A 26672-nucleotide genomic window follows, 5' to 3' on the forward strand; every position below is an offset into this window, starting at 1 on the left:
TGTAGTAAGTCAGCATACTTGCACATGCTCTACTGACCCGACAAATACAGATGTTGCATTAAGTACAACACATCATGAAAAAACTCATTATGAGTATAATGAATATTTGAAAACTGCTGCAAATTTGGTGTCAGCCTCATTGTGTCAAAAAGTAAACATTTCAAGCAAGTCAATTTCTTATCTCACTGCATATGAGAAACCAACACAATTGCCTTCACATTATTTACAACATATATTATTCAATGCTACCAAAAACTGCTACAAAACGCAATGGCTACGCCCTTTTGTCACTTGTTTTTTCTTGCTGTGGGTGTTTGTCACTTGCATCTGCCTGGGAGGCCTCCGATAAAGATTCAAGGTCTAAATCATCATTTTTGTCATCATCACGGTTATATAGGGCTGGATACTTTGACATACAAGACTGCATTTCTTTGAAAGCATCATAACAATCACTTCCTTTTGGTTCAGCAGTGCTGTAGTGAAAGCAGGAAAAAGCTTCTCTGAACTGTACACCACAGGGTCCTGTTGCCATACCTCCCAAGCAAGGACAGTTCCAGTTGATACTGCCATCTGGAAGAATTAGTCCAGGCTGTGGATCAGGTGCTGGGAGTTGGACCTTGCTTGGAACTTTATGATCTTCTTTTGTAGCAAATATTATTCTGTCTTTGCCTTCTTCACGACAGTAAGACATTTTTCACAACCAAGGATCACAGTTAAGTAACTATACAAAGTCTTAGCTAGGCTTTTTTAAAACAAAGGCTTACACATGACTGTATGTCCTACTGTTTGAAAGGAGAGAGAGAAGAAATGGACTGGTCTGATGCACTTTATAAACACACGAACTGCCACCGTAATCACCACGTAAAGTTAGAGAACTATGCAATTTCACATAGGACTCTGCCGGGCAGCGAAGAACAGCACGCTGTTTTTCAATATCGTACTTCAGTACATCAACAGGAATGCTTGCACCAACCTGTAACAAATTTATCTGTAAGCAGGTAACTGTTAAAATCAAATTTACATATTAAAAAAAAGTGACCATTACCAGCTACTTAATTTGTGTAATCAATCTTCTGAAAAAGTTGAGACCTAGAAAAATACAACAGATTAAGTGTTCAGTCCTAATGTCACAGAATAATTATTTTCTTACATGGTTACAGGAAGGGAGGAATACAAGTTTACAATGTTAAGAAGCATCGTTAAAGCATGGTAACTAACACCCCTTTGCACTTTGTTTTCTAAAAATTGTGATCACTGACCCTTTCCCGAAATCAACAAAACTCACCTAAAATATAATCTATTAACCTGTATCAGTACCTTTGAATTTATCTTTTTCTTATTTTGCATTTCTTTCAGCAAAAGCACTACTCCGCAGTTCTGAAAGAAGTGAAGTCTTGAAAAACAAATGAATACTTCACTGATTAAGGCAATTCAGCAGCTGCTATTGATAGTTCCTATACCACCCGTATGCTCTCTCCTTTTTCTTTAATTGGTTCATCAGTTTTCTGATTGGCCTGATGTGGTCCACCACATTCTCTCTCCGAAGCCAACCAAACTCTTCATTTCAGAGTAGCACCTACAACCAACTTCAATTCTTTGTAGATACATTCTAATTCTATATTCCTGTACAATTCTTCCCCTGCAAAGTTTCGTCTAACACCATAAAAGTTATTCCTTGATGTTTTATCATGTTCTATCATCCTGTCCCTTCTTGTAGATAAGTATGTCCCATATATTCCTGTCCCCCCACAATTCTGCAGTGCACCTCATTTCTTGTCAGGCCACTAACTCAAAAAAATTTGTAAGGTTGAGGGTGGAGTTGATTCCTGCAAGTGGTGCACCCACATAGGTAACTGGGTTAGGAAGTCAGGTAATGAACTGAATACTGGGAATGTAGAAGCAATTTAATGAAAATGTTGTTAATAAAAACCCGGTCCTTTCCAAAGCCAAAAGTGACTGCTTCTGTCAATATGCAAGGTCTTAAATCTAAAAAGGAAGAACTACTAAGCTAGATACCAGAATTGTGCTTAATATCAATTCAGGATACTCAGGGACTTGAACTTTTGTCACTCCAAAAACAGAGGAGTAAGTCTAGCAACTGAATATCCTCACTGACAATATAGCAAGGCCACTTTATCAAGCCTAATATTCAGATTATCTCCATGGGAGTATAAGTGGAAGACAATATAAAAATGCTCACAGAGCAAATGAGTAATTGTTCCATAACATCTCTTTATAAGCCCCTGAGCACTGGATTTAGATTTGTGGAATCCAGTAACTTCCAGTATTAGTGCATCATGTTTGGGCTTGGCCACTTCACTAACCATAACACTATGATGGGCTACTCAAATACTGGCAGAAGTGGAGGAATTATGGCAGAATGGGTACCCTCAGCCTACTACATAGTAACTTCTAGCATCATTCAACATCTGTAAGTTATCTAGATCTCATCATTGTGAACAAACATTTCACTTACCAATGAAATCAGTGGAACAGGCAATCCTCGCATGCAACACCATTCTGTTATATGCTGGATATATTTTGCAATCCAACCACAGATATTTACTTTTGGAGAAGGTATAATTTTAACAATGCCACCTTTGCACGGGACAAGAGCATACGTATGATTCAATTCATTCCAGAATCAGATGATTACTTTGTGAATGTCATGAAGCACTGCTGCAGTATTTGAATCCTATGTGGTTGGACGCCACAATACATTAAAGGTCTGACTTCAGAAACTTAGGAATACTTGGGAAACTATTTTATTTGATATTGATCCTTTTAGTGAAAAGGTCCTGCAGGTTGGAGAAGATCTGTTAACAGCAGTATCCAAGAACAAGGATGATGCTTGGTGTCAACTGATGTACGAGTCATATGTGCAAGAGTAGCCACAAACCCTGGAGGTTTCTCAAGTATCCTAGTTGCTACCCAACAACTAGAAAAGGACTAGTTGCCAACTTGCAAGTAACGGCAAACCGATCATCCTATATGTAAGTCCGATTACAAAATTGCATGGGCAAGGGTACTGGAGAGTAGTGAAATTTTACAGCCTTTTCATATGAAAGAACTGAATGCAGCCATTAACCACAGCCACCAAGGCAGGAGGGGTAGAAGACATCAGAATGGAGCAGGTCAAACACTTTAGCGATTAAGCAAGAGACGGGATTTTGTCGCTTTTCAAAACTGTGTAAAAGCCTATGATTTCACTGAAACCTAGAGGAAACTAAATGCAATTCCTATCTGGAAAATCATCAGGTAAGCCAGAAAACTACAGTTCAATATCTTTGTTGTGCCATCTGCTCAAAATTTTCATGTGAATGTAGCTGAACCATTTGATTCTTGTTGCACAGCACATTCTAATAAAAGAACATGCAGGTTTCAGGACACGAAGAATCTGTCTCAAGTCTTCAATCTCAAGCAACTCACTGAGGGTGACTCCGGAACCTGGAGAACTACAGGAGTAGCTTTTATTGATGTGTCTGTTGCTTATGACACTACCAATCACCAATGCACTGTCACAGAAAAGCTAGGGAATAATGACAGATTATGATTTAACCAAACTTATTCAAAGTTCACTCCAAACCAGGAGATTTTATGTGGACCTCCAGGGTCAACATAACTGATGGAGATATCAAAGAACGGCTTAGCACAAGGAAGTGTTCTTTCACCTATGTTATTTATCATCTATACCAATGAACAAATACTTCTGCTGAAAATAAGGAGTTTCCTTTACAGCAGTGATCTGGCACGAGTGAGTCAAGACAAATCTATTTAGAACAGAGCACAAAGAGTTTAGTGTCTATTAATATAAAAATCAACTTCGTCCAAACCCAACTAAAACCAAACTGTGTGTGTTTTATCTTAAGCAAATCAAGCATGTAGCAAAGTTAACATTACTTGGCAAGTGATATAATTATTAAATCTGCACCATCCAAAATATCTGGGAGCCACTTTGGATCATAATCTGAAGTACAAGCAGTGTTGCGAAAATGCAAGAATGAAGGAGGAAGCCAGAAATATTATCCTTCAAAAGGTCATCTATAGTATTTGGGGCTCTTGATCACACACCATGACAACAACAAAACGAGAAACATGTCACAGGGCTGCAGAACAAGTGTGCTCAGTCTGGTGCAAATCTATCCATGTAATTATAGTTGACAAGGACCAACATGAAATGTGTGTAGGCTTATCGCATGTCATTTGAAATGTATGCTACTTGTAAAACTGTATCAGCTCCCAAGTAGAGCACCACCATATATTCACTGTAAAGTAGCTACCAATGCGGAGAGAACAAATCAGGCTCATCAAGAAAACCACCCATTATGTGAGGACATGTAGCAGCCCCACAGTTATCTCCAGGAGATGTTTCCTGAAGATCACTTTGGCCATGCACATGGTAGCAGCTATAGCAAGGCAGAAAATTATGGACTTCTCAACTTGAGAATCTCTCTAACTAGCCCCTCCCTTTGTAAAGCCTCCCACCTGGGCGAACAGAATTGGTTTGTGTGGAGGGCACTCAACAGTCTTAATTTTGGAGTTAATCTTCCAACTCCAGAATGAAGGTATTAAACCGCATTATTATCAGTCTGTTTGCATTTTTAAATGACCCATTTCCATTCACCATGAACCATCCACTGACCTGTAGAAAATAGTAAAGTACCTAATCCGCAAATACTGTAGAAAACAAAAAATGTTACCACACCACGCCATGTACCAGAATGTGCCTCAATGTATTGGTTCCAGGATTAACCTGCTCACTTATCTGCAAATTTATGTGCTGCACCACATCAACATTATGAATAGCCTTTAAGATACTGGTGATATATGGTGTCTAGTACAACTGTCACATTTGAATAAAATTTATACAGACACACTGATATAATAATAATAATAATAATAATAATACAGGAACAGTACATCACATCACAAGCGGATGTACAATACTAGCAAATACAGAATACCCCAGAAGACATGACAATGTAGCAAAAATAATACATCAACAGCTTGCCTTACAACATAAACTTGTAAAACAACATGTTCCCACATAAGTATGCACCACAAAATGTACTGGAGAACGATGAATACAAATTATACTGGAACAGAACCATTATAACAGATAAAACAACACCACATAACAAACCTGACATCATACTCACCAATAAAAAGAAGAAATTAACACAACTAATCGAAATATCCATACCCAATACAACAAATATACAAAAGAAAACTGGAGAAAAAATTGAAAAATACATCCAACTGGCTGAGGAAGTCAAGGACATGTGGCATCAGGATAAAGTTGACATTATACCAATTATACTATCAACTACAGGAGTCATACCACACAATATCCACCAGTACATCAATGCAATACAGCTACATCCAAACTTATATATACAACTACAGAAATCCATAATTATTGATACATGTTATTACCCGAAAGTTCCTAAATGCAATATAACATATACCGTACAGTGAAAAGGAAGTCACGCTTGATCAAGGTCCGCGTCACTTTCCATTTTTGACCAGACATAACGTCTGAGAAAAGAAAGAAATAATAATAATAATAATAAATCCCGTGGAGGCCCAGGAAAAGAATAGGCCTCCGGTATGTTCTGCCAGTCGTAAAAGGCGACGAAAAGAACAAACCACTAATAGGGTTGGTTCAAATGGCTCTGAGCACTATGGGACTCAACTGCTGAGGTCATTAGTCCCCTAGAACTTAGAACTAGTTAAACCTAACTAACCTAAGGACATCACAAATATCCATGCCCGAGGCAGGATTCGAACCTGCGACCGTAGCGGTCTTGCGGTTCCAGACTGCAGCGCCTTTAACCGCACGGCCACTTCGGCCGGCCACTAATAGGGCTAACCCCCCTTTTAGTGTGATTAGTTGGTTCAGGACAGAACTAAAGAAGCCTCGGACAAGCGCCGTCATGGTCGGGGACGACGCTTGAACCCTATGCCCGCCCACAATGGTAACGACACTGCTAGCCAACTGGAAAATGATTCAAATCCAAATAGAGGTGTTTTGCAGGATATGCTTCCTGCAACCACCCTAGAAGGAAAACAAAGACAGAGGATGAGATGGTCAGATGAAGTTAATCGACACCTCATGGTCTGTTATTACCAAGCAACAAATCTAGGAAACCAACACAACTGGATACAGATCACAAGTATACACAACATTTATCACCAGATACCCAGAATTAAATTTTTTAACAGAACAACGACTAGCTGATCAGATCCATGTAATAATCAAAAATAACAGGATACCCCAGTCAGAATTAGAAAACATCAAACAACAAGTTCAACAAATACTGGAAGAAAATAATGTGCAATCAGAAGAAGAAGAAAATACAGTAATGGACTCAAACATCCCAGAGCAAACAAACAAAGAACAACACACATCAATTAAACAGTCAGAGGAAAACGAAATCTTAAGACAGCCACCAGAACAAGCACAAATAGAACACGAAGTGACACACATGTTAGATATAGAAGAAAAATTTCAGCTGACATATATAGAACACAAAGACACAAATACAGACATTAGACCATTCTTGCATAGACCGCCAAATAACCCACAAGTTGAATCAACAATAAAAACTATCGACACAATCATACACAACAAAATAAATGAAAACACAACTATGGAAGAGTTACAACTACTGGTTTATATAGGAGCACTCACTACACTAAAAATACACACTCGGCAGAGATCAGAACCAACCAACACACAGAAGAAACCCACAAAACCAGCATGGCAACACAGGCTACAGATCAGAATAGAAAAACTGAGAAAAGACATCGGACAGCTAACACAATTTATAGGAAATGAAATGTCAGAAAAAAAACGAAAAAGGTTAGGTAAAATCTCACAACAAGAAGTGATAGAGCAATTATATGAAAAGAAGCAGAAATTACAAGCATTGGCCAAACGACTTAGAAGATACAAAAAAAGTGAAAATAGAAGGAAACAAAACCAAACATTCAACACAAACCAAAAGAAATTTTACCAGACAACAGATAACACACACATTAAAATAGACAATCCACCAAACGTAACAGACATGGAACACTTCTGGAGCAACATATGGTCAAACCCGGTACAACATAACAGGCATGCACGGTGGATACAAGCAGAAACAGATACGTACAAGATGATACCACAAATGCCTGAAGTGATAATTTTGCAACATGAAGTCACCCAAGCAATTCATTCTACTCACAATTGGCAAGCCCCTGGAAATGATAAAATAGCAAATTTCTGGCTAAAGAAATTCACCTCAACACATTCACATCTAACTAAATTATTTAACAGTTACATTGCAGACCCATACACATTCCCTGATACACTTACACATGGAATAACTTATCTGAAACCTAAAGATCAAGCAGACACAGCAAACCCAGCTAAATATCGCCCCATAACATGCCTACCAACAATATACAAAATATTACCTTCAGTCATTAAACAGAAATTAATGACACATACGACACAGAACAAAATTATAAATGAAGAACAAAAAGGCTGTTGCAAAGGAGCACGAGGATGTAAAGAGCAACTGATAATAGATGCAGAGGTGACATATCAAGCTAAAACTAAACAAAGGTCGCTACACTACACATACATTGATGAGCAAAAAGCTTTTGATAGTGTACCCCACTCATGGTTACTACAAATATTGGAAATATACAAAGTAGATCCTAAATTGATACAGTTCCTAAACATAGTAATGAAAAATTGGAAAACCACTCTCAATATCCAAACAAGTGCAAATAATATCACATCAAAGCCAATACAGATTAAGCGTGGTATATACCAAGGAGACTCATTAAGTCTTTTCTGGTTCTGCCTTGCTCTGAACCCACTATCCAACATGCTAAATAATACAAATTATGGATACAATATTACTGGAACATACCCACACAAAATCACACATCTGCTATACATGGATGATCTAAAACTACTGGCAGCAACAAATCAACAACTCAACCAATTACTAAAGATAACAGAAGTATTCAGCAATGATATAAATATGGCTTTTGGAACAGACAAATGTAAGAAAAATAGCATAGTCAAGGGAAAACACACTAAACAAGAAGATTACATATTGGATAACCACAGCGACTGCATAGAAGTGATGGAAAAAACAGATGCCTATAAATATCTAGGATACAGACAAAAAATAGGAATAGATAATACAAATATTAAAGAAGAACTAAAAGAAAAATATAGACAAAGACTAACAAAAATACTGAAAACAGAATTGACAGCAAGAAACAAGACAAAAGCTATAAATACTTATGCTATACCAATATTGACCTACTCATTTGGAGTAGTGAAATGGAGTAACACAGACCTAGAAGCACTCAATACACTTACACGATCACAATGCCACAAATATAGAATACATCACATACATTCAGCAACTGAAAGATTCACATTAAGCAGAAAGGAAGGAGGAAGGGCATTTATCGACATAAAAAACCTACATTATGGACAGGTAGACAATTTAAGAAAATTCTTTATAGAACGAACAGAAACTAGCAAAACACACAAAGCAATCACTCATATAAATACATCGGCTACAGCACTGCAATTTCATAACCACTTCTACAACCCTTTAGATCACATAACATCAACAGATACGAAGAAAGTAAATTGGAAAAAGGAAACACTACATGGCAAGCACCCGTATCATCTAACACAGCCACACATCGATCAAGACGCATCCAACACATGGCTAAGAAAAGGAAATATATACAGTGAGAGGGAAGGATTCATGATTGCAATACAGGATCAAACAAACACCAGATATTACAGCAAGCATATTATTAAAGATCCCAATACCACAACAGATAAATGCAGACTTTGCAAACAACAAATAGAAACAGTAGATCACATCACAAGTGGATGTACAATACTAGCAAATACAGAATACCCCAGAAGACATGACAATGTAGCAAAAATAATACATCAACAGCTTGCCTTACAACATAAACTTATAAAACAACAGGTTCCCACATACAAGTATGCACCACAAAATGTACTGGAGAACGATGAATACAAATTATACTGGAACAGAACCATTATAACAGATAAAACAACACCACATAACAAACCTGACATCATACTCACCAATAAAAAGAAGAAATTAACACAACTAATCGAAATATCCATACCCAATACAACAAATATACAAAAGAAAACTGGAGAAAAAATTGAAAAATACATCCAACTGGCTGAGGAAGTCAAGGACATGTGGCATCAGGATAAAGTTGACATTATACCAATTATACTATCAACTACAGGAGTCATACCACACAATATCCACCAGTACATCAATGCAATACAGCTACATCCAAACTTATATATACAACTACAGAAATCTGTAATTATTGACACTTGTTCAATTACCCGAAAGTTCCTAAATGCAATTTAACATATACCGTACAGTTAAAAGGAAGTCATGCTTGATCAAGGTCCGCGTCACCTTCCATTTTTAACCAGACATAACGTCTGAGACAAGAAAGAAATAATAATAATAGGAACAGAACCTCCAAAGCCAAATTTAAATGTGAGCTCTCTGAAAGTTTCATTACTGAAAGGGAATTTGGCAAGGTGATGGCCTCTTGTGTATCGATTCAACTGTGTACTGGAAAATCTATAAGTGAATGGACTCACAATACCATCAGAAACTGAAGTGAAGGTTGGGTACATAAAGATAACCTCAACATACCCTGCCTAGCCTTTGCAGCCAACAATACAGAGGAGGCTACTCAACAACTACAGAGCCTCTAAAGCATTGGAGCTAGACACGACTGACGGTCAGCATAGATAAATTTTTATTAATAACATAAGGGAAGCCCCATCTGCAATTCCACTAAAAGGCACCACTACTCGTAAAGTTCCGGCAGTCAAGCATTTGGGAGGGTGGATTTCAGTAAATGGGAGTGAGAACTTGTCAACAGATACCAGATGTGCCACTCCTGCAAGAATATTTACATTTCCAAGAATATTAAACATTACAAACTCAGCAGTAAAGCCCTCCATATTATATGCCTCTGAATGCCTCTTCATAAACAGGAAGGGTTCAAACTAGAGGTCAAGGAACAGAAAATACTAAGGAGAATACTAGAGCCAATTAGAGAAGATGACGCCACCTACAGGATCAGACAACAGTGACCACACCCAAGAAGTCACAACTATAAGGACAAGGTTACTGGCCTTCTATGGACATTTGACACACAAGAAGCCATCCACTCAGGAACAGGATCTTCACCATGACAGACAGAAGGAAAGTCTCCAAGAACAAATGTTTCACCACAGTGAAATAAGACCTGCAACAATTTTAAATTGTACTGGAAACCACACAATATCAGTCCAAATTCTGGAAGATCACTCTCCAAGGGATATTCCCTCATGTCCCACAACAGCAAAAAGAGCACAGGAATCAGTACACTGAAGTGACAGAGGAGAGAAAGCTTGCTCACAGCCAGAAAATTAAAGCTTTTGGGGCTAAGAAAAAAAAGACTAAGTGTCGAAATGAGTCGTGGTCCTAAGTAGGCCCTAATGAAAAGAAGAAGTGGTTTGGTTTAATCCACATTACTAATATAGTCCTTACAGCTACAATTGACAGGTGCCATCTGGTGCATTTCTCACATTTGTATAAAATGTATACAACAACACTGACTTAATAACAATTTTTGTTTTTTGGTGAGAATGCTATTCTTGGAGGTACTCAATTAAAATATGTGGTTTGTCGCAGTTAAAGACATTATGAAAAACAACCTAAAATATTTGTAATTTGAAAGACGGACGATGTTTATATCCATGACATTCCTATAAGTATGTCTTCATTGTGTCTTGCTTCATCACGTAATCACTATTTTGGTGTTGTACCATAAGCTGACCAGTGATGGGCTGACTGCTGCCATGAGTAGAGGGCTGGACAGGAGGGCTCCTTCACCAATGTCAGGCACAGAATATATGTTCCATAATTATTTTCAGGCATAATGGCTATGTTTGTGCACCGTGACTGTGTGGGATAATTATTTATTTAAAGTTTCTGCTACCAGTCACTTTTTATATAAAAAGTGACTGGTAGCAGAAACTTGAAATAAATATATGTTCCAGCTGCCCACTGCTGCACACTCACTCGCACCCATCACCTTGGACATTCATTTGCAACAGTCATTATCTTAGTAAGTAATCATACCATTAAATAGGCATTATGATTTATTTCACTATGCCCATTCAGGATTAGAATTTAATCTTGCTTTTTGTGATTATAGATTTGAAGTTCCTCTAAGACATTAGAGGGTCGTCCCTTTTGAGCCCTATGTATGCTATCCAAATTTTGCTTAATGTTCGCAATTGAGTGCTTTCAGGCTATGATGTGACTTCTACTTATTTCTTTCAGTTTCTTTTTCTTAATCTCATAAATTTTCACTATGTATTTGCTTTTGTATGCCTTCACCACAGCCACTTGCTTTAATTTTTTTTCCCCCTGCCTTAGCGGCAATCTTAACCCCAAGTGGCTGCACTGATCTTCGTTAACACCAGCTGGAGTGCAGAGTACTTTGTACACATGTAAAGAACAGCTGTCTTTGTGTTACCAAGAGAAACAAGTCAGAGCTAAATCAAAGATGAATCTTAGTTTAACTAAGCAACAATAAAATAAACTTGCATAATACGTGCTGAAGCACTGTTTAATTAAACAATAATGAAATAAATTTTCACTTTACTAATCTGTTGTCATGGACAGGTATCTACCCACAGTAATGATCCACTCTGATTAAACACCACTGTTGCATCAGATCGTAGCCAACCGCTTATTAGATTACTCATTATCTTGTAGGCAAATGCCTCATTGTTGGATTGCGCCACTAGATTGTAATTCGGATAATTTTCTTGCACGAATTGCAATTTTTTTTTCTGGCCTAGATCACTTTTTATTTTATATTACTGTTCTTCACTTGGACGTATGACAACACAGTTTATCACTGTGTTGGCTGAAACAATAACAAAGGAACAGATATGGTCTTGCCATTGCAAAACAATGATGGAATGGTGCAAAACTATTTTATTTGTGTTCGGCACATGCTAAATACAAGTTTTTCATCATTCTTTACTTAATGTAGTCTTCCAGAATTCATTTTATATGCTATGTTTTAAATTTTTTTTTCTCCTTCGCATAATATACTCCTATCTCCTGTAACGTATGACTTTCTCTGTAATTTTGGCATTTTCAGCAAAGAAGTTTCTTTCTAAGTAATTTATAAAAATATCAGCAGGGTTCCAGCTAAACTGTTACTGTTCACTCATCTTTCTGTAGATAAATTTCATTACTGCATGTGAAATAACTGAATAATAATATCACAACGAACATAATCAAGTACTAATAACATAATGTAAATGAATAGATAAAAAAATTTACTCACCATGCAGTGGTAGGGGGGATTTCTATTGTTTCTTTCACAGAAATTTGTATACAAATTAGTGATGTCCAACAGTGGCAGTGACGCACCATCGGATATTACTGTATCTTTAATTTTCTCAGCAAATTTGTAACTGTTCTTCATATTGAAAGATTGCTGATATTTATATGATACCTTCAATCCATTATTTATTTATTTTATAATGTGGGCAACAGATGTTATGCACAATAGAGAGTACAGACTTTTTCATATTCATGTAGATTTATTTGTGAGCGTATTTCGGGGATCTGTGGATACATTATTTTACATTTAAACTTTTCCTCCTCCATAAGGAAAAGATGCTGTTATATATTTTTTCTGTGTACATCAATTTGAAATTTCCTGGTTATACAGCAGAATATAAATAAAAGTATGTTTTACTTTAAGGAGGATGAAAAGTTCAAATGTTCAATAATGAACACACAAATCCCCGAAGTATGCTCACTAATGAAACTACATATACAGAAAACACCTACATGTTTTATTGTTCACAGCACTTGTCCACATTATAAGATAAATAAATAATTAAGTAATAGATTGAAGGCAGCATACATAAATCGTCAAGCTTTCAATGTGAAGAACAGTTATGAATTTGCTGCGGAAATTAAATATATAATAATAATAATAATAATACCTGAGGATGCATCACTGACATCATTGTACAACACTAATTGGTGTGGACTTTGAGGAGAGCAACTACATGAACTACATTACATTTAATATTAGTAAAGAATGATAGAAAATATGAATTTAGATATTCAGAAAACATTAATGTACAGATAATAATGAATGCTCAGGCCACCATCCACAATACAAGTGCGAATATTTTACAGCACTGGTTCATAGCGTGTTAAGATCGCCACTAAGCCAGCAGGAAGGACAAAAGGAACAGCATTTTTAAAGCAGTTGGCTATGGTGAATTCATACAGGAGCAAGGATGCGGTGCAAATTTATGATGAGATAATGAAAAAGCAACTAAAAAAGCAGTGAAAGTCACAGCTAAGAATATAATAATGACAAAAGGTATGTAGTTTTAACTTACATGGAAAATTATGGGATGTTTTCATAAAGCAAATATTAAAATTGGTTTTTGTACAAATAACTTGTTAAAATTCAAGCCTAGTCATAAAATCTGTAATAGCAGGAATCAGTTTCATGATACGGGTTTGTATGCAGTATTAAATGCAATGACTACAGTCAACATTAGATAGGATGGAAGGGGAGGAACTTTGAAAGTAGACTCGGGGGCACAAAAAGCAAGATCTGATTCTAATCCTAAATGAGTAGAGCAAAATCAATCATAATGCCCATTTCAACACTTATAACTATTTACTACAGAGGTGATTTGTCATGTATGGCTGTTCAAGATGACTGGTCCTCTTCCTATGGCGACAGTTAGGAGATGACTGGTCGGCTCGCAGCACAACACCAAAACAGCGATCCCATGAGGAAGGAAGCAAGCATCAAGGACAACAGGTCTACAGCAACGCTGTGGATATTGGAGCTTCTGTCTTTTAAATTACAAACATTTTATGATGTTTTCACGATGTCTTCTAAACTTGCCAAACAACATATTTTAAGTAAGTATCTTCAAGAACTGTAATCTAACAAAAAATTTACAATTAACTATTCAGTGTGGGTGGATATGTTTTAGTCAAATGTACAAATTTAGCAGACACCATCTGTTGGCAGTAGTCTTACATGTTATATTCATAATATGGATGGATTCGGCCAAACCACTATTTTATTATATGAGACATCATGTAAATTTGCTGATAGCTGGGTGGGTTTGAATCTGTTTGAAAACCTATGATTGTGGATATGTTCTCCAAAGGCATGGGTCAATTTTTGCATAGAACCAGGAGTGATCTCCAGTAATGGCACTCCTCTGCAGATATCACCACCTGTGACAGCAGAGAAGCACAGACAACAAAACTTGTACTGAATTGCCTACTATGACCTGCATCTTACAGAGAAGATAATCTGCCTGTGACCTCAAGTGCAACTGAAGTTGATAATTCTTTCTTCAATTTGCTTTTACTGGTGATTACAATGTATTAGATTTGTTTCTGATTTGAATAAATAAATAAATAACAAAAATCTTTTTCAGCAGCTTTCTGTAATACAGGGCGTGAGAGAAAGGATGGACATTTTTAGAACAGATAGTATTCAGACACAGGTAGTAGGATTGTTTGGACTGATGTGGTTGTGTGTTTGGTAGCTCCTGCCATTTTGTTTCACCGAGGTCATGGAGCCATGGACTGTGCACCATTGTGTGTTTGCTTATGATAGTTCTGTGTATAATAATAAGTCTATCATTGCAGTTCAGTGAGAGTTTCATCACCATTTCAATCTCACGAGACATGATAGTGTTCCCACTTTCAAAATAATTTTATGTTGGGTTGAATCATTTCGTTTAAGAGGAACAGTGATGAACAGAAAACTACTAGAGGCTCCTTGCTCAGTATGCACCACAGAAAATGTTGAAAGAGCTTGGCAAGCCGTACTTCATAGTCCTGGTTGATCTGCTAGGAAACATTCTGCTGAACTGCACCTAAGTAATCATACAGTAAGGTGTATTTTGCACATTGATTTAGGATTTCATACCTACAAAATGGCCATGGTGCAACAACTGAGCCCTAGAGGTTATGTACAGCAACTAAATTTTGCTCAGGAAATGGTCATAGTTCAGCAAAATGACATTAGTTTGTTTATGAGTGATGAAGCTCATTTTCATTTAAGCAGCATGGTAAATCAGCAGAACAGTCATTAATGGGCCAGTGAAAACCCGAAAATAATGCACGAGAGACCATTACATAGTACCAAGCTGACTAGGGTGCTGTAGCTGCCACATGTTTGGTGTGCTGTAACAGGTACAAATGTTACTGGTCCATACTTTTTTCCTAAGAGGATAACGGGAGCACTGTAACTGTAACCGGAGAACGTTATAGACAGATGATCACTGAATTCTTCCTACCTGAACTAGAAGAAAACTTATTTTTAGCCAGTGTGTTTGGTTTCAGCAGGACGGGCTCACAACTCTCACAGCAAGAAAGTCAATGGAAGCTATTCAGACTTTTTTGTATTCCCATCATTTCACTGTTTGGTAACATTAGTTGGCCGTCTCATTCCCCAGACCTGTCCATGTGCGACTATTTTTTTATGCGGTTACCTCAAGACACAAGTAATGGGTGTAAACTACATACACTTTAAGAACTGAAGGAAGCAATTTGTGAGGAAGTTGTTCAAATTGACGGAGCAATGTTGGAGGGAGAGCAGCCTGAGAAGTGCATCGCTGAAAATGGCCGTCACCTGGGAGATGATGATTTCAAGCATTAACTGTATAAAATGGCAGTGTAATTTGATTATTATTCTGTAAATACTTTTTTTTTTTTTTTTTTTTTTTTTGAAACACAAGTAACGATTTTTTTAACATCCGTCCTTTATGCCTCACCCGATATTACATTTCAACCACTTCAATTATCTTCTTTTACAATTTTCTCTCAGTCTGAAATTGCCTCTATACAATGATGCACTCCAGACCAACATTCTATTTGGCTGTGATTATCAGCTTCCCATCAAAATGACAACAGCGTGCCCTGGACATTATCTATACCTCTGTACTTTTTTGACACAGTCATTGGCAGAATAAGGTTGTCCCTTTACACTTTTAAGTTTTGTGTCTGCCATAGCTGATGATTTTATTCAAAGTCAAAACAGTGGTTGATAGCAAACCTGAGACAAATGAGCTTTAGATTATCAGTAAAACAACTGCTACACGCAGACCAGTTACATGTATAATATTGCAACTCAGGAACACGAAGTAATTTGCTTACAATCCAAGCTTTTACCAAGAGTCTTACATTGCCTTCACACAAAATGCACCTTCTGGCAACTATGGAATGGGATGACCAGCTGACCTGTTCTGGAATTTAAAACATGTGCATAACACACTTCCTTCCCTCCTCCCCATGTCTTCTTCTCCCAATAATGTCTAGGCTGTACTGTCTTCTGTACTGTGCAAGGTAACATTATGTTCTTTCTATGAATGATGTTCAGGATTCTCATTAAATAATATCTCATTTGTAACTCTTGTGAATCTGCTGATCATAATTACCTATTACACAGTATTTATTTCTCTTTAACAACTTTAGCTTCTGAAGCCTTTGGTTCACTGATTTTCAAATGTCAACTTTACACAAATGCAGTTTTACAGATAAATCACTTGGACAGGTTGTAGAACATAAACCTCTCTGTATTTTAAATTTTTTTATTCAGAAACAGCTGGTTGAGGTGGGTACTTTCCTTTGTACAACTAATAGTATGTGTCCTTATAAATCAAAATAGCTATTAGTAATGATGATAGAAGTGGACAGGTTACTGCTTCACAATAAACCATTCAAAAACTACGTTTTGTTCCATAGCTGGCTATCAAATCAAATCTAAAACAAACAATTTACTCCAGTTACTTCAAAAATAAATTAATTTTTTCTCAAATAGTGGTAGAACTAGCATGCTGCCTGCATTGAACACTACCTTCAAAAAATTAGATCTGACGGATTAAGCAGCCTGTTTTTTTTTACTACAAAACATTATTAGCTAGGAGTTAGACTTTAGTTTTTTGTTATTGACCATGAGTGAGAACAGTGGGAGATGTCATAGGGAAGTGAGTACTGGGATTCATTGTGAAGGTTACAGTAACTGGTTTCAGTGTGATAAGTGTAGTGGGGAGAACACTGGGGATGTCGCAGATGTCCCATCTTGGAGCTGCTAGATGTGAAGTAAGAATAGTTTAATATAGAAGCATGAAAGAAAAATCTGTGCCCTTTAGGCACAATTGCAAGAAGCAAGGAAGTAGCTAATGACAACGTAAGCAGGAAATGCGGAAGATTCCAGCTGCCGGAGGGAAGCCTAGAGGAGCCTCAGGCAGCAACAAAGTAGGATATTTGCCGAAGACTTTGTCCAAGACCAGAAAAAATAGGAACAATGCTCATTAGAGGGAAATGAAAATGTGACTGCTAGGTAGTAGTCATGCCACAGATATAGGTCCTCAGTTACAGGAGAAATTGGAATCAGTATCTGCACACTAGCTTTTTTGAGCTAAATCCTAGGCCCAATCAGATGATAGAGGGTTTAGGGACTTCATGTAAATATTTAAATAAAGATGATCAGATGGTAATAGTAAGTGGAGCAGGGAACAGTTTCTTAAAGTGACAGGATATACGACATAGGTGGTGACCTGAACACTAAAGCCCCTTAACAGGAGGCACAAATGTGTGCCTGGTTGAGCTATTCCAGTACCATGATTGCACACACATCGACAGTGCTGTAGAGGGAGTTCAAGGGAAGCTGGAAATGATACGGATGACTGCTGATTTGACACACATTGCACTGGTGATTCTTAAGACCACTGGGAGCTAGGTATGGCTGAATAGTGTTGGGAAAGTGAGGTTAGTGGGGTTAATTGAGTGTAGAGGGTTGGGATGGGGCCTTGAATGGGTAGAAGAACCAGGTCCTTTTAGGATTCACCTTGGCAACAAGTTTTCGTGACAACCATGTGTTTTAACTGATTTAGAGATTTCTGCAACAGGTACACTTTAGATAAAATGTACCACACTGGGCGTATGACCACAGGTAACAGCAAAGAAAAAGAAATCTTAAGGATAAACATCCCAAAAATGTACACAGACTTGTCCATATTTCATCTAAGTGTACAGTCTATTAAAAATGATGTACAATAACTTGTAATGGATCTAAAGCTTCTGAACAATATGTTGTTTGTGTGGCTGAGCACTGATGTAGAGATGCTGAAATACAGCATGCGGTGCTCACATCTTACAGAATGGCAAGCTGTTATTGCAGAATTACCGAAGAGGAGAGGGAGGAAGGGATGGATGATGCATTTATAGCAGGCAAGAGACATTTGTGGACAAGATTTTTAACAAATTAACTCGACAGAGTCTTATCTCACAAAACTTACATAATTATATGTGGGTATGTAAATACCTGTAAAAACACAAGTGTTAAACACTGTCACAGAAGTTGTAAAAAGGTAGTGTCAGTCTTAGACCATGCACTTACAGATAGCAGCAGCAAAAATTGCGATATAGGCCTATATACACAGTGGCTCACATAACACCCTTTCTATTCCCTGAAAGGTTCCAGATATCAAAAGAGGTTTTCCGCAACTGCTAGTATCCCGAGAGACATACCAGCTTTTGTGTGGATAATGCTCTGAAATCTGGTTTCAACTGAGACACAGAAAGAAGTACAGTTTTTGTAATAGACCTGCATACTTCATAACTGCATTCAATAGCTCTTTCAAAGAGAATTACAGTCCTATCCAACGGTCAGGAAACTTTTCATTCAGTATTTGTCTTGCAGCATGAGAAGAATGTAGAAGAGTGCACTGGGCAACCGTCTTGGAAAGACATACAGTGTCATTTATCCAGCTCTTCAAGAAGAACAGGTACAACATTCATAAGAAAGCTTGCATACATATTTCCAAGATATCTCAGTAGAATTTTTGGGTCAACGGAGTCGTCCAATCCCACCCGTCGGTATTGACCCGTGACATAAGGGTGTGGTGGTCATGACGGCACAGAGTTTAGTTTACGAGTGTGTTGTGTTTGTAGATTTCATCTTGCTGCGATTTGTGGCGTTCTCTGGTGGTGTGTGTATGGTCCGCATGCTATGTAGTGTGTGGGTTCATTTGGGTGTCGGTGCTTGAAGTGTGCATTTATTGGTTGTGACTGTTATAGAAGAACGGAAATTAGTTTCAGTGAGTTAAAAATTAAGTTTCCATTGTGTTTATGTTATTGCGGTGTTATTTGATGTTATTGGTTTGCTGTTTGTTGCACTTTAAGTCATTTAATTCAATTTGTGGCTTCTTTTGTTAGGTATGGATACGACTTCTAAGTTTAATAGTGCGCAACTGCGGGCTGAAACGGGGGCGACACATTGTCCGTCATTAAGTTTCTACAACTTCTTGGGCTTGTCGCGGAGATAGTAAAATGCAGCATATGCAAGCAGAATATGCGAGTTGGGGTTTTTATTTGTTTGCGTGTGTGGTACAGGAACTTTTTTGGGGTAAGTAGTCTTTTCTTGGGTCTATTGTTCGCAGGGTTTTTGTGTGTTGTTGGGTCAGTGTTATTTACTGCACATGTTGGTGGTTGATTTGTGCATCTTAGGGGAAGTACTCGATTTCAATTTTTTTTTTTGTATCGTCAATTGTATTAGAGCTATATAGGTCATTGGAAGTGACCGATCCCAATGTGTCGTCGTAGCTGTGTGTGTTTTGGTATCGTGAGCTGTTGTTGACCATTATAGGTCAAGGGAAGAGTTCGATTCCAATGTGTCATTGTAGCAGTGTGTGTTTTGCTATCATTAGCTGCTGTTGACCTATATAGGTCAAGGGAAGTGTCCGATTCCAATGAGCCGTCATAGTTATGTGTTTCGGTATCGTGAGCTGCTGCTGACCTATATAGGCCAAGGCAAGTACCCGATTCCAATTTTTGTTGTTTTAGATGTTGGTTTTATGGTATCAAAAGTTGCGATGTGAATATAATTTTTGGAATAGTTGGTTTTCATTTTGCGGTATCGACAACTGCTGTTGAGCTATGTAGGTGAAGGGTACTGACCGATTCCTGTCGATATTGTAAATGTAGTGGATTTTGGGAATTTTGTGGTGGTTTTATGTTGTCATTTTGTGCGGTTTGGGGTCGTGGTGTGTGTGTGTGTTCTCATATTTAGTTTGTCTCCACCGGAAAACCCCCAATTTCCCGCGCTGGTCCCGTTAGTTTGATTATATTTTTGGAGGGAGATGTGTTTGTTGGTTTTATATGTATTTTCGTGTTTGATGTCGTGTTTATGTAATGACGTCATAGGTGCCATATTGGAGATGTTGAGAATGGTTGTTTCCACCATATTGGTGATGTCATGGGTCAAAGCAGACAAGTGGAATCGGACACTTCTGTAATGCTGATTTTTTTATGATGCCACACCATATATTTCCGTTCTTTAGTAGTTGGTGCTGAGCCTGATGGAGCCACGGGTTTTCAGCTGCCTTGTAGTGCATTTTACGTACATTTCCATTACCATGGTGCATAAACACTTCTTTGTCAGTAAAAACCACACACTGGAAAAATGTAGTGTCAGCTCCCAGGCACCCCAGAGGAAATCAACGAAATTCCATTTGTTATTTCAAATCAATCCTCCATGTGCCTAATGTAGTGACAGATAAGGATGAAATTTATGTCAATGCAAGATGTGAATAACACTTGTCTGTCTGATCCCACATTCCTTGGCAATATGCCTTGTGTTTCTATGAAGACTGATGAATGTCATAGCCAGAGCAGCTTCTTCATTTGCACTGTCAGTTGCAGTATTCATCCTCTGATGTTGAAGCTGCTTGCTCATATTAGTGACCTAATAAGTTGTGCAATGCCTGGTCCAATGGACTGCAATGATCAGAATAGAGATTCCATTACCCTATTATACCATTTCGACTGGATTGTTTTGACATTTGCTGTAAAAATCCAGCATGCAAGGAATGTTGAAGCAGAAATGACCTGCTAATACGAGGGTGGTTCAGAAAGTAACCTCCGATTGGTCACAGTGCGGGTTGTGGGGGGAGTAGCGACGCCATCTGTGCGTTCACGCACTCAACAGGTCAGTCGGCATCAAGCCGTGGTCGAGTGAACGTCGTACCTGCGCTAGTTTAGTTTTTGTGGCAGTTTGAAATGTGTGCTGCAATAGAAAACCCCGCCAAATGTGAAGTGCGTGCTGTCATAAGGTTTTTTACAGCCAAAGGATATTCTGCAGCAGCTATTCATCGTGAGCTTTGTGCCGTGTACGGACCAAGAGTTATGAGTGAAGGAGTTGTCCGTGAATGGGTACGTTTATTTAAAAGTGGACGAGAAAACGTTCATGATGAAGAGAGGAGTGGTAGACCATCATTGGTGACTGACGAACTCGTTCAGACAGTTGATGCAAAAGTTCGTGAAAATCGACGTTTCTCAATGTCGGAGTTGTCTACTGGTTTTCCACAGATTTCTAAGACTCTCTTGTACGAGATAGTGACAGCAAGATTGGGTTACCGTAAGTTCTGTGCACGATGGGTGCCCAAAATTCTTACCGACCACCACAAAACTCAAAGAATGGCCTCTGCATTAGACTTTCTTTCACGTTATGAGGACGAAGGAGAACCATTGTTAAACAGAATCGTGACCGGTGACGAAACCTGGATTAAGTACGTGAACCCTGAGACAAAAGAACAATCAAAGATGTGGGCACATTCAAATTCGCCTACCAAACCAAGAAAAGCCTCGCAAGATTTTTCTGCCAGAAAACTGATGGCAACGGTGTTTTGGGATGCCAAAGGGGTGTTGTTGGTTGAATTCATGGAACGTGGTACGACCATTAATCAAGACGTGTACTGTGAAACAATAAAAAAGTTACGACGGGCTATACAGAACAAACGCCGTGGTATGCTGACTTCCGGTATCGTTTTTTTGCACGATAACACCCGTCCTCACTCTGCTCGCAGAACAACGGCCCTTCTTGAGTCCTTCAAGTGGAACGTTATCAACCATCCACCTTACAGCCCAGACCTGGCGCCAAGTGATTATCACCTCTTCATGCATTTGAAGAAATGGCTCGGGTCACAGCGGTTTGATGACGACGAAGAGCTCAAAGATGCGGTCACAGGCTGGCTCCTGGTACAAGCGGGTGATTTTTATGCAGAAGGAATTTCAAAGCTTGTGAAGAGATATGATAAGTGCCTCAATCGCTATGGAGACTATGTAGAAAAATAGTGCAAATATGTAGTTGTAAGATGTATATATTAAAATATTTTTATTTAACTTGGTGTATTTTTTTAAATCAACCGGAGGTTACTTTCTGAACGGCCCTCGTATAAGCCACACTTCCTGCTAATTTTGCAGTGCAGGCAAGAAAATAGTGTAAAGGCTTGATACAATGAAGCAGCCTAGCATGAATGAGTTTATAACAACAACCACCCTGCCTTTTAATTTTAGGATATTTCTGGTGCTTTTGCAAAGAGTTTCAACCTCAAAATTAATAAGCATTATATCACTGTACTAGTCTTTTCAAGTGCTTTTGGAATGCATACAAGAAACACCATTCTATTTAAAAAAACCATACTTGCTTCAATATCTCTACCGATACCAGAGTTGACTCCATACTATGACAAAAGTATGTGCCCCTTATGATGCTATCATTTGCTTGGAAAAAAACACTTTTTTCACAAATTAAAAGAGGCATTAAGTCTTTAGTGAATCACGGCCCATATAAAAGACCTTGGCTTCTCAAATCATTAAGATAACATACTAAGTCTAAAGGTAGGCTAAGAAAATTTGATAATACTGGGAACTCAAAGGAATCTTCTGCAAGCCTAAAATACATATTTTTCTAAATTCTGCACAATGTTCAAACTATGTGTTGAGGAGACAACTTCTGCAGCAGCAGCGACTAAAGAAAGTAAATCACTAATTGCAGGTATTAGATAGCCCATGGACACTAATATTGTGTCTCCATTCTTAAGAAAAGCACTGTACTGATCTTAAGTTTCCAAATTATCGTCACACTTACATAAAGCTTACAGGGGTACTGTCTATGGATAAAAAATGATACATAATGCAATAAATAAAAGTAAAGCAGCATGGAACGTCACAAAACAAGAAACCAAAAAGGCAGACAATTACAACAACACAAAAATAACAGCAAAGGAACAAGAACTAACAAATTTTGTTAATGACTATCTTTTTCAAGGATCACAGAGAAGATCTAACAAAATTTTCTTTAGGTGTAGAAGGCACACATGAGTTGTGTCCCTATTATAGACAGGTAATGCACAAATATTCCAAACTATGAGCCACTCTCACCGTGGACTGAAATAATAGAATCAGCCATGACAACTGATTAAAGGTGGTGGAAAGTTTTGGTAGAATGCAAATATTTAGGAATAAATGTAATAACTCGCCAAACAGGCAAATAAACAAAACTGAAAATTTTGATAGCTTTCAGATCAATACTTTTGATAGACCAGAGAATGGGAAGAATAGAGAGAAGAGGGTAACGAGTGCTGGACGAGTGAAGTCAAACTGCTGATGCAGGGTGGAGGTAGAACAGTGAGCTAGCAGACAGTGATGTCAGAACGATTACAGGAATGAAGGCTGTGTTGCACAGACAATTCTCATCAGTGCTCTTCATTAGAAAGCTCTTGACCACAGTTTGATGTGACCATTCACTTGGGTGGAAGCTGGCTGGTGGGCATGGGATAGCCAACACCGAAAGTGGGTGGAGAAAGAATTAACCGTGTATAAAACTAGTATCTCTGTTACAAAAATAATGATTTGAAAACGAAGAAGATTATAGTTAATTACACAAGTTCGAGCACAATAATTTAAAATCAAGTGAACAAACAAAGCCTCAACATTTCTATTTCCTTTTAAAATATTTTCTGATGCCTGCAACTTCTCACGTCATATCATTCCACATATGTCTTAACACTTGAGTAGCCCTTCTTTGCTACAAGCTTTCTGACTGAAGAGTGTACAACACTTTCGCATAGTTAACACTGAACATGAAAAAACTTGGTACTTGGCTGTCTCTCCACCCCTTCCCTCAGAGGAAATTATCTCTACAACTCAGCTTGTTTATAAACATACTAGCAGTGTTTTCGTAGCAAACGTTTAGGGAATGGTTTCGTGCAATATTTAATGAAAACAGTTTTCGTAACACATTATTTTAACAAAAAATTAATTTCTGCGGTAAGGCATAAGAGGCAATGCGGATCATTTTCTGGTCCTCCAAAGACGAAAGAAGATAAAAATTGTTTTTGCAGGCAATGTAATCAAGTGACTGGTTTCCTATCTTAGATATAAACGACTTCACTAGGTGTTTCAATGAACGCACAGTTCAATGATTCTTGGCCTGTATGCGGCCGCTAAAAATACAGAAAAGAAAAGGAAAACAAATACTGCTCAGGTAGGCTGATCTGTTACTACATCTCTGAATTACAGATAGGTTTCCCACGTGTAAATGTTTAGAAAAACAAGAACACCGCTTTCATTAAAGTTTTTTTCTATGCACTGCAAAATTTTAAGTCCGGTTACGAGTCATTTCTATAAAAGCAGGACGCTGTGTACCTCTCCGAACTATGTCTTAAGTTACGCACACGATTGCATCATCTAAAAAGCATAACGTTATCCTCATAATGAGTCGACAAAAACGAAGCCAGTTATTTCTTTCTGTTTGATTTTATCAACAAATAATAAATTAACCACCACTCTAGCTTTGGGCGAAGCACTTCTTGAAAGTCTGATAGCTGTCATTAAATAGTAAAACAAGTTACACATACGTACCTCTCCAAATAAAATTTTCATGGACTGCATAACATGGTTTTTAAAATATACAGCTGACACCTTCTCCTTCTCTGCCGGTATCACTTCCCTGTGCAAGAAACGACGTTTAAAAACTTTTTTTATTTATAGCAACAGTTGTTAACTTCAGATTTATGAATATTGTAAAATTAATACACAAAAAGAAGAGTATAAACAATTTCTAAGCGCGCTCGGTGAGCATCGCCGGTTTAACAAAACGTAACCAAACTCTGAATCATACAAACGCTAAAAACAGAAGCTTTACTAACAATGAAACATCCAGATAGTAATAATCGCTCATTATAAACAGATTACTTTAAAGGTGCTACGCTCCTTCATTGCAGAACAAAAAAGAAACGAACTATAAACTGACACCCACCCTCACCGACCTCACGCTCCTCCTAACCAACTGCGGGAAGCGTGGTGATCTTCGGGCAGAGGGTGAAATTAAGACACTATCGATATACTCTCACTCATCGATTGTTTAAATTGATGACCGATGAAATAAAAACCGCCATGTTTAAAAGCTCATGAAATAAAAAATTGTTAAGTGCGTAAGCTTCTGCGGCCAGAATCAGTTAACGCTAGTGCATTAATGGTACACACAGTTGAAAGTATTTGCAGCCATGGCCGTCTCTTATTCATCGACAATTATTTGATGAAGTTGCTTCATACCCAGCAAACTAAGAAATCGATTCTGTGGCCAGTTTAAGTAACTCCTAATTCATATAATTAATGCGGGATTTACATGCCATTTTATTAGATTTAACTGAGGTCCTCTCTGCTGTTTTAATTCAGAGATGTAATGCAGTAAAATATGCCGTTTGTAATCAGTCATATAGCAGGTACAGTTTTTACGAACAATTTTACGTACCAATCAGTCACAGCCAGTGACCAAGATTTTCAAAATCTGATTATGGATTTTCATGGTCTCTAGCATTTAATTTGTATAACCTTCAAAATTAACCTTCAATATTAGCAACAAGTGACAATAGAGGCACCATAAGAACTGTGTCAATGCTTACGAAAGTCATATACGGTACCGGTACCGCCATCATCGCACATTTGTTTGGAGTTGAATGACGTTTTCCTCTTTGTTTGCAACACTGCTAACTTTAGTTTTAGTGTGGGTTGCTATTTAATATTTTGTTTTCTTTCTTTGCAAAATTAGTAATATGTAATCCATATGCAATATCAACGCGAATTGAATTTACATGAGGGATTTCAATCTGTAAACCGATATCCAAATAGCTTAAAATCCAGTACCAAACATTCTTTTTAACGTTTAGACATTTCAAAATAATATTTAGAATTGTCAGTCAAACGTAATATGGTCGCTAACGTTACAACAAGGAAAAATAATCAGCAAAAAATTTATGCATTCAGCTTCAAGTATATGGAAATAGGAATATAAAATCACATTTCAGTAGATCCAACGACCACTGACCTCACCACAAATACAATATCTCTGTATCATGATCTGGTACATATGATCACCAATCCCTGATCCCCACTGAAAAAAATTAAATCCAAACTGACTCATCATTTCTTAATTCATTGCTCCTATTCTGTTTCAGGACATGAGATTTTATTGTGTGAAATTATTGTGTAATCTTAGTTTGTTTATACTTTATAATGATTGAGACTGACATATTATCATTCAGCTGCTCACATATTTTAATCACAGGTTTACTCATTACTGGTCTGTAATTTTTCTGTGTGTCCATTATTTCTGACAACCAGCCACCATTCAGATATGCATATTTTTAAGTTTGATTCACA

At 37.7% G+C, this 26672-nt stretch overlaps 2 protein-coding genes across 2 annotated transcripts; both read right to left on the reverse strand.

Annotated features, from left to right (window-relative positions):
- Positions 1-274: 274 nt before the first annotated feature.
- Positions 275-691, reverse strand: LOC126212685 (mitochondrial intermembrane space import and assembly protein 40-B). Its single transcript, XM_049940135.1, has one exon. The coding sequence runs from the start codon at positions 689-691 to the stop codon at positions 275-277; it is 417 nt and encodes a 138-aa protein (XP_049796092.1).
- Positions 610-25312, reverse strand: LOC126237336 (ribonuclease P protein subunit p14). The gene is made up of 3 exons (XM_049947339.1): positions 25160-25312; positions 24873-24960; positions 610-973 (listed from the first exon to the last, which is right to left on the reverse strand). Exons 1-3 carry the CDS (start codon positions 25189-25191, stop codon positions 761-763), a joined length of 333 nt encoding a protein of 110 aa, XP_049803296.1. The 5' UTR covers positions 25192-25312; the 3' UTR covers positions 610-760.
- Positions 25313-26672: the final 1360 nt, after the last annotated feature.

This window comes from Schistocerca nitens, chromosome 1 (assembly GCF_023898315.1).
Source record: "Schistocerca nitens isolate TAMUIC-IGC-003100 chromosome 1, iqSchNite1.1, whole genome shotgun sequence".
Classification (NCBI taxonomy): Eukaryota; Metazoa; Arthropoda; class Insecta; order Orthoptera; family Acrididae; genus Schistocerca; species Schistocerca nitens.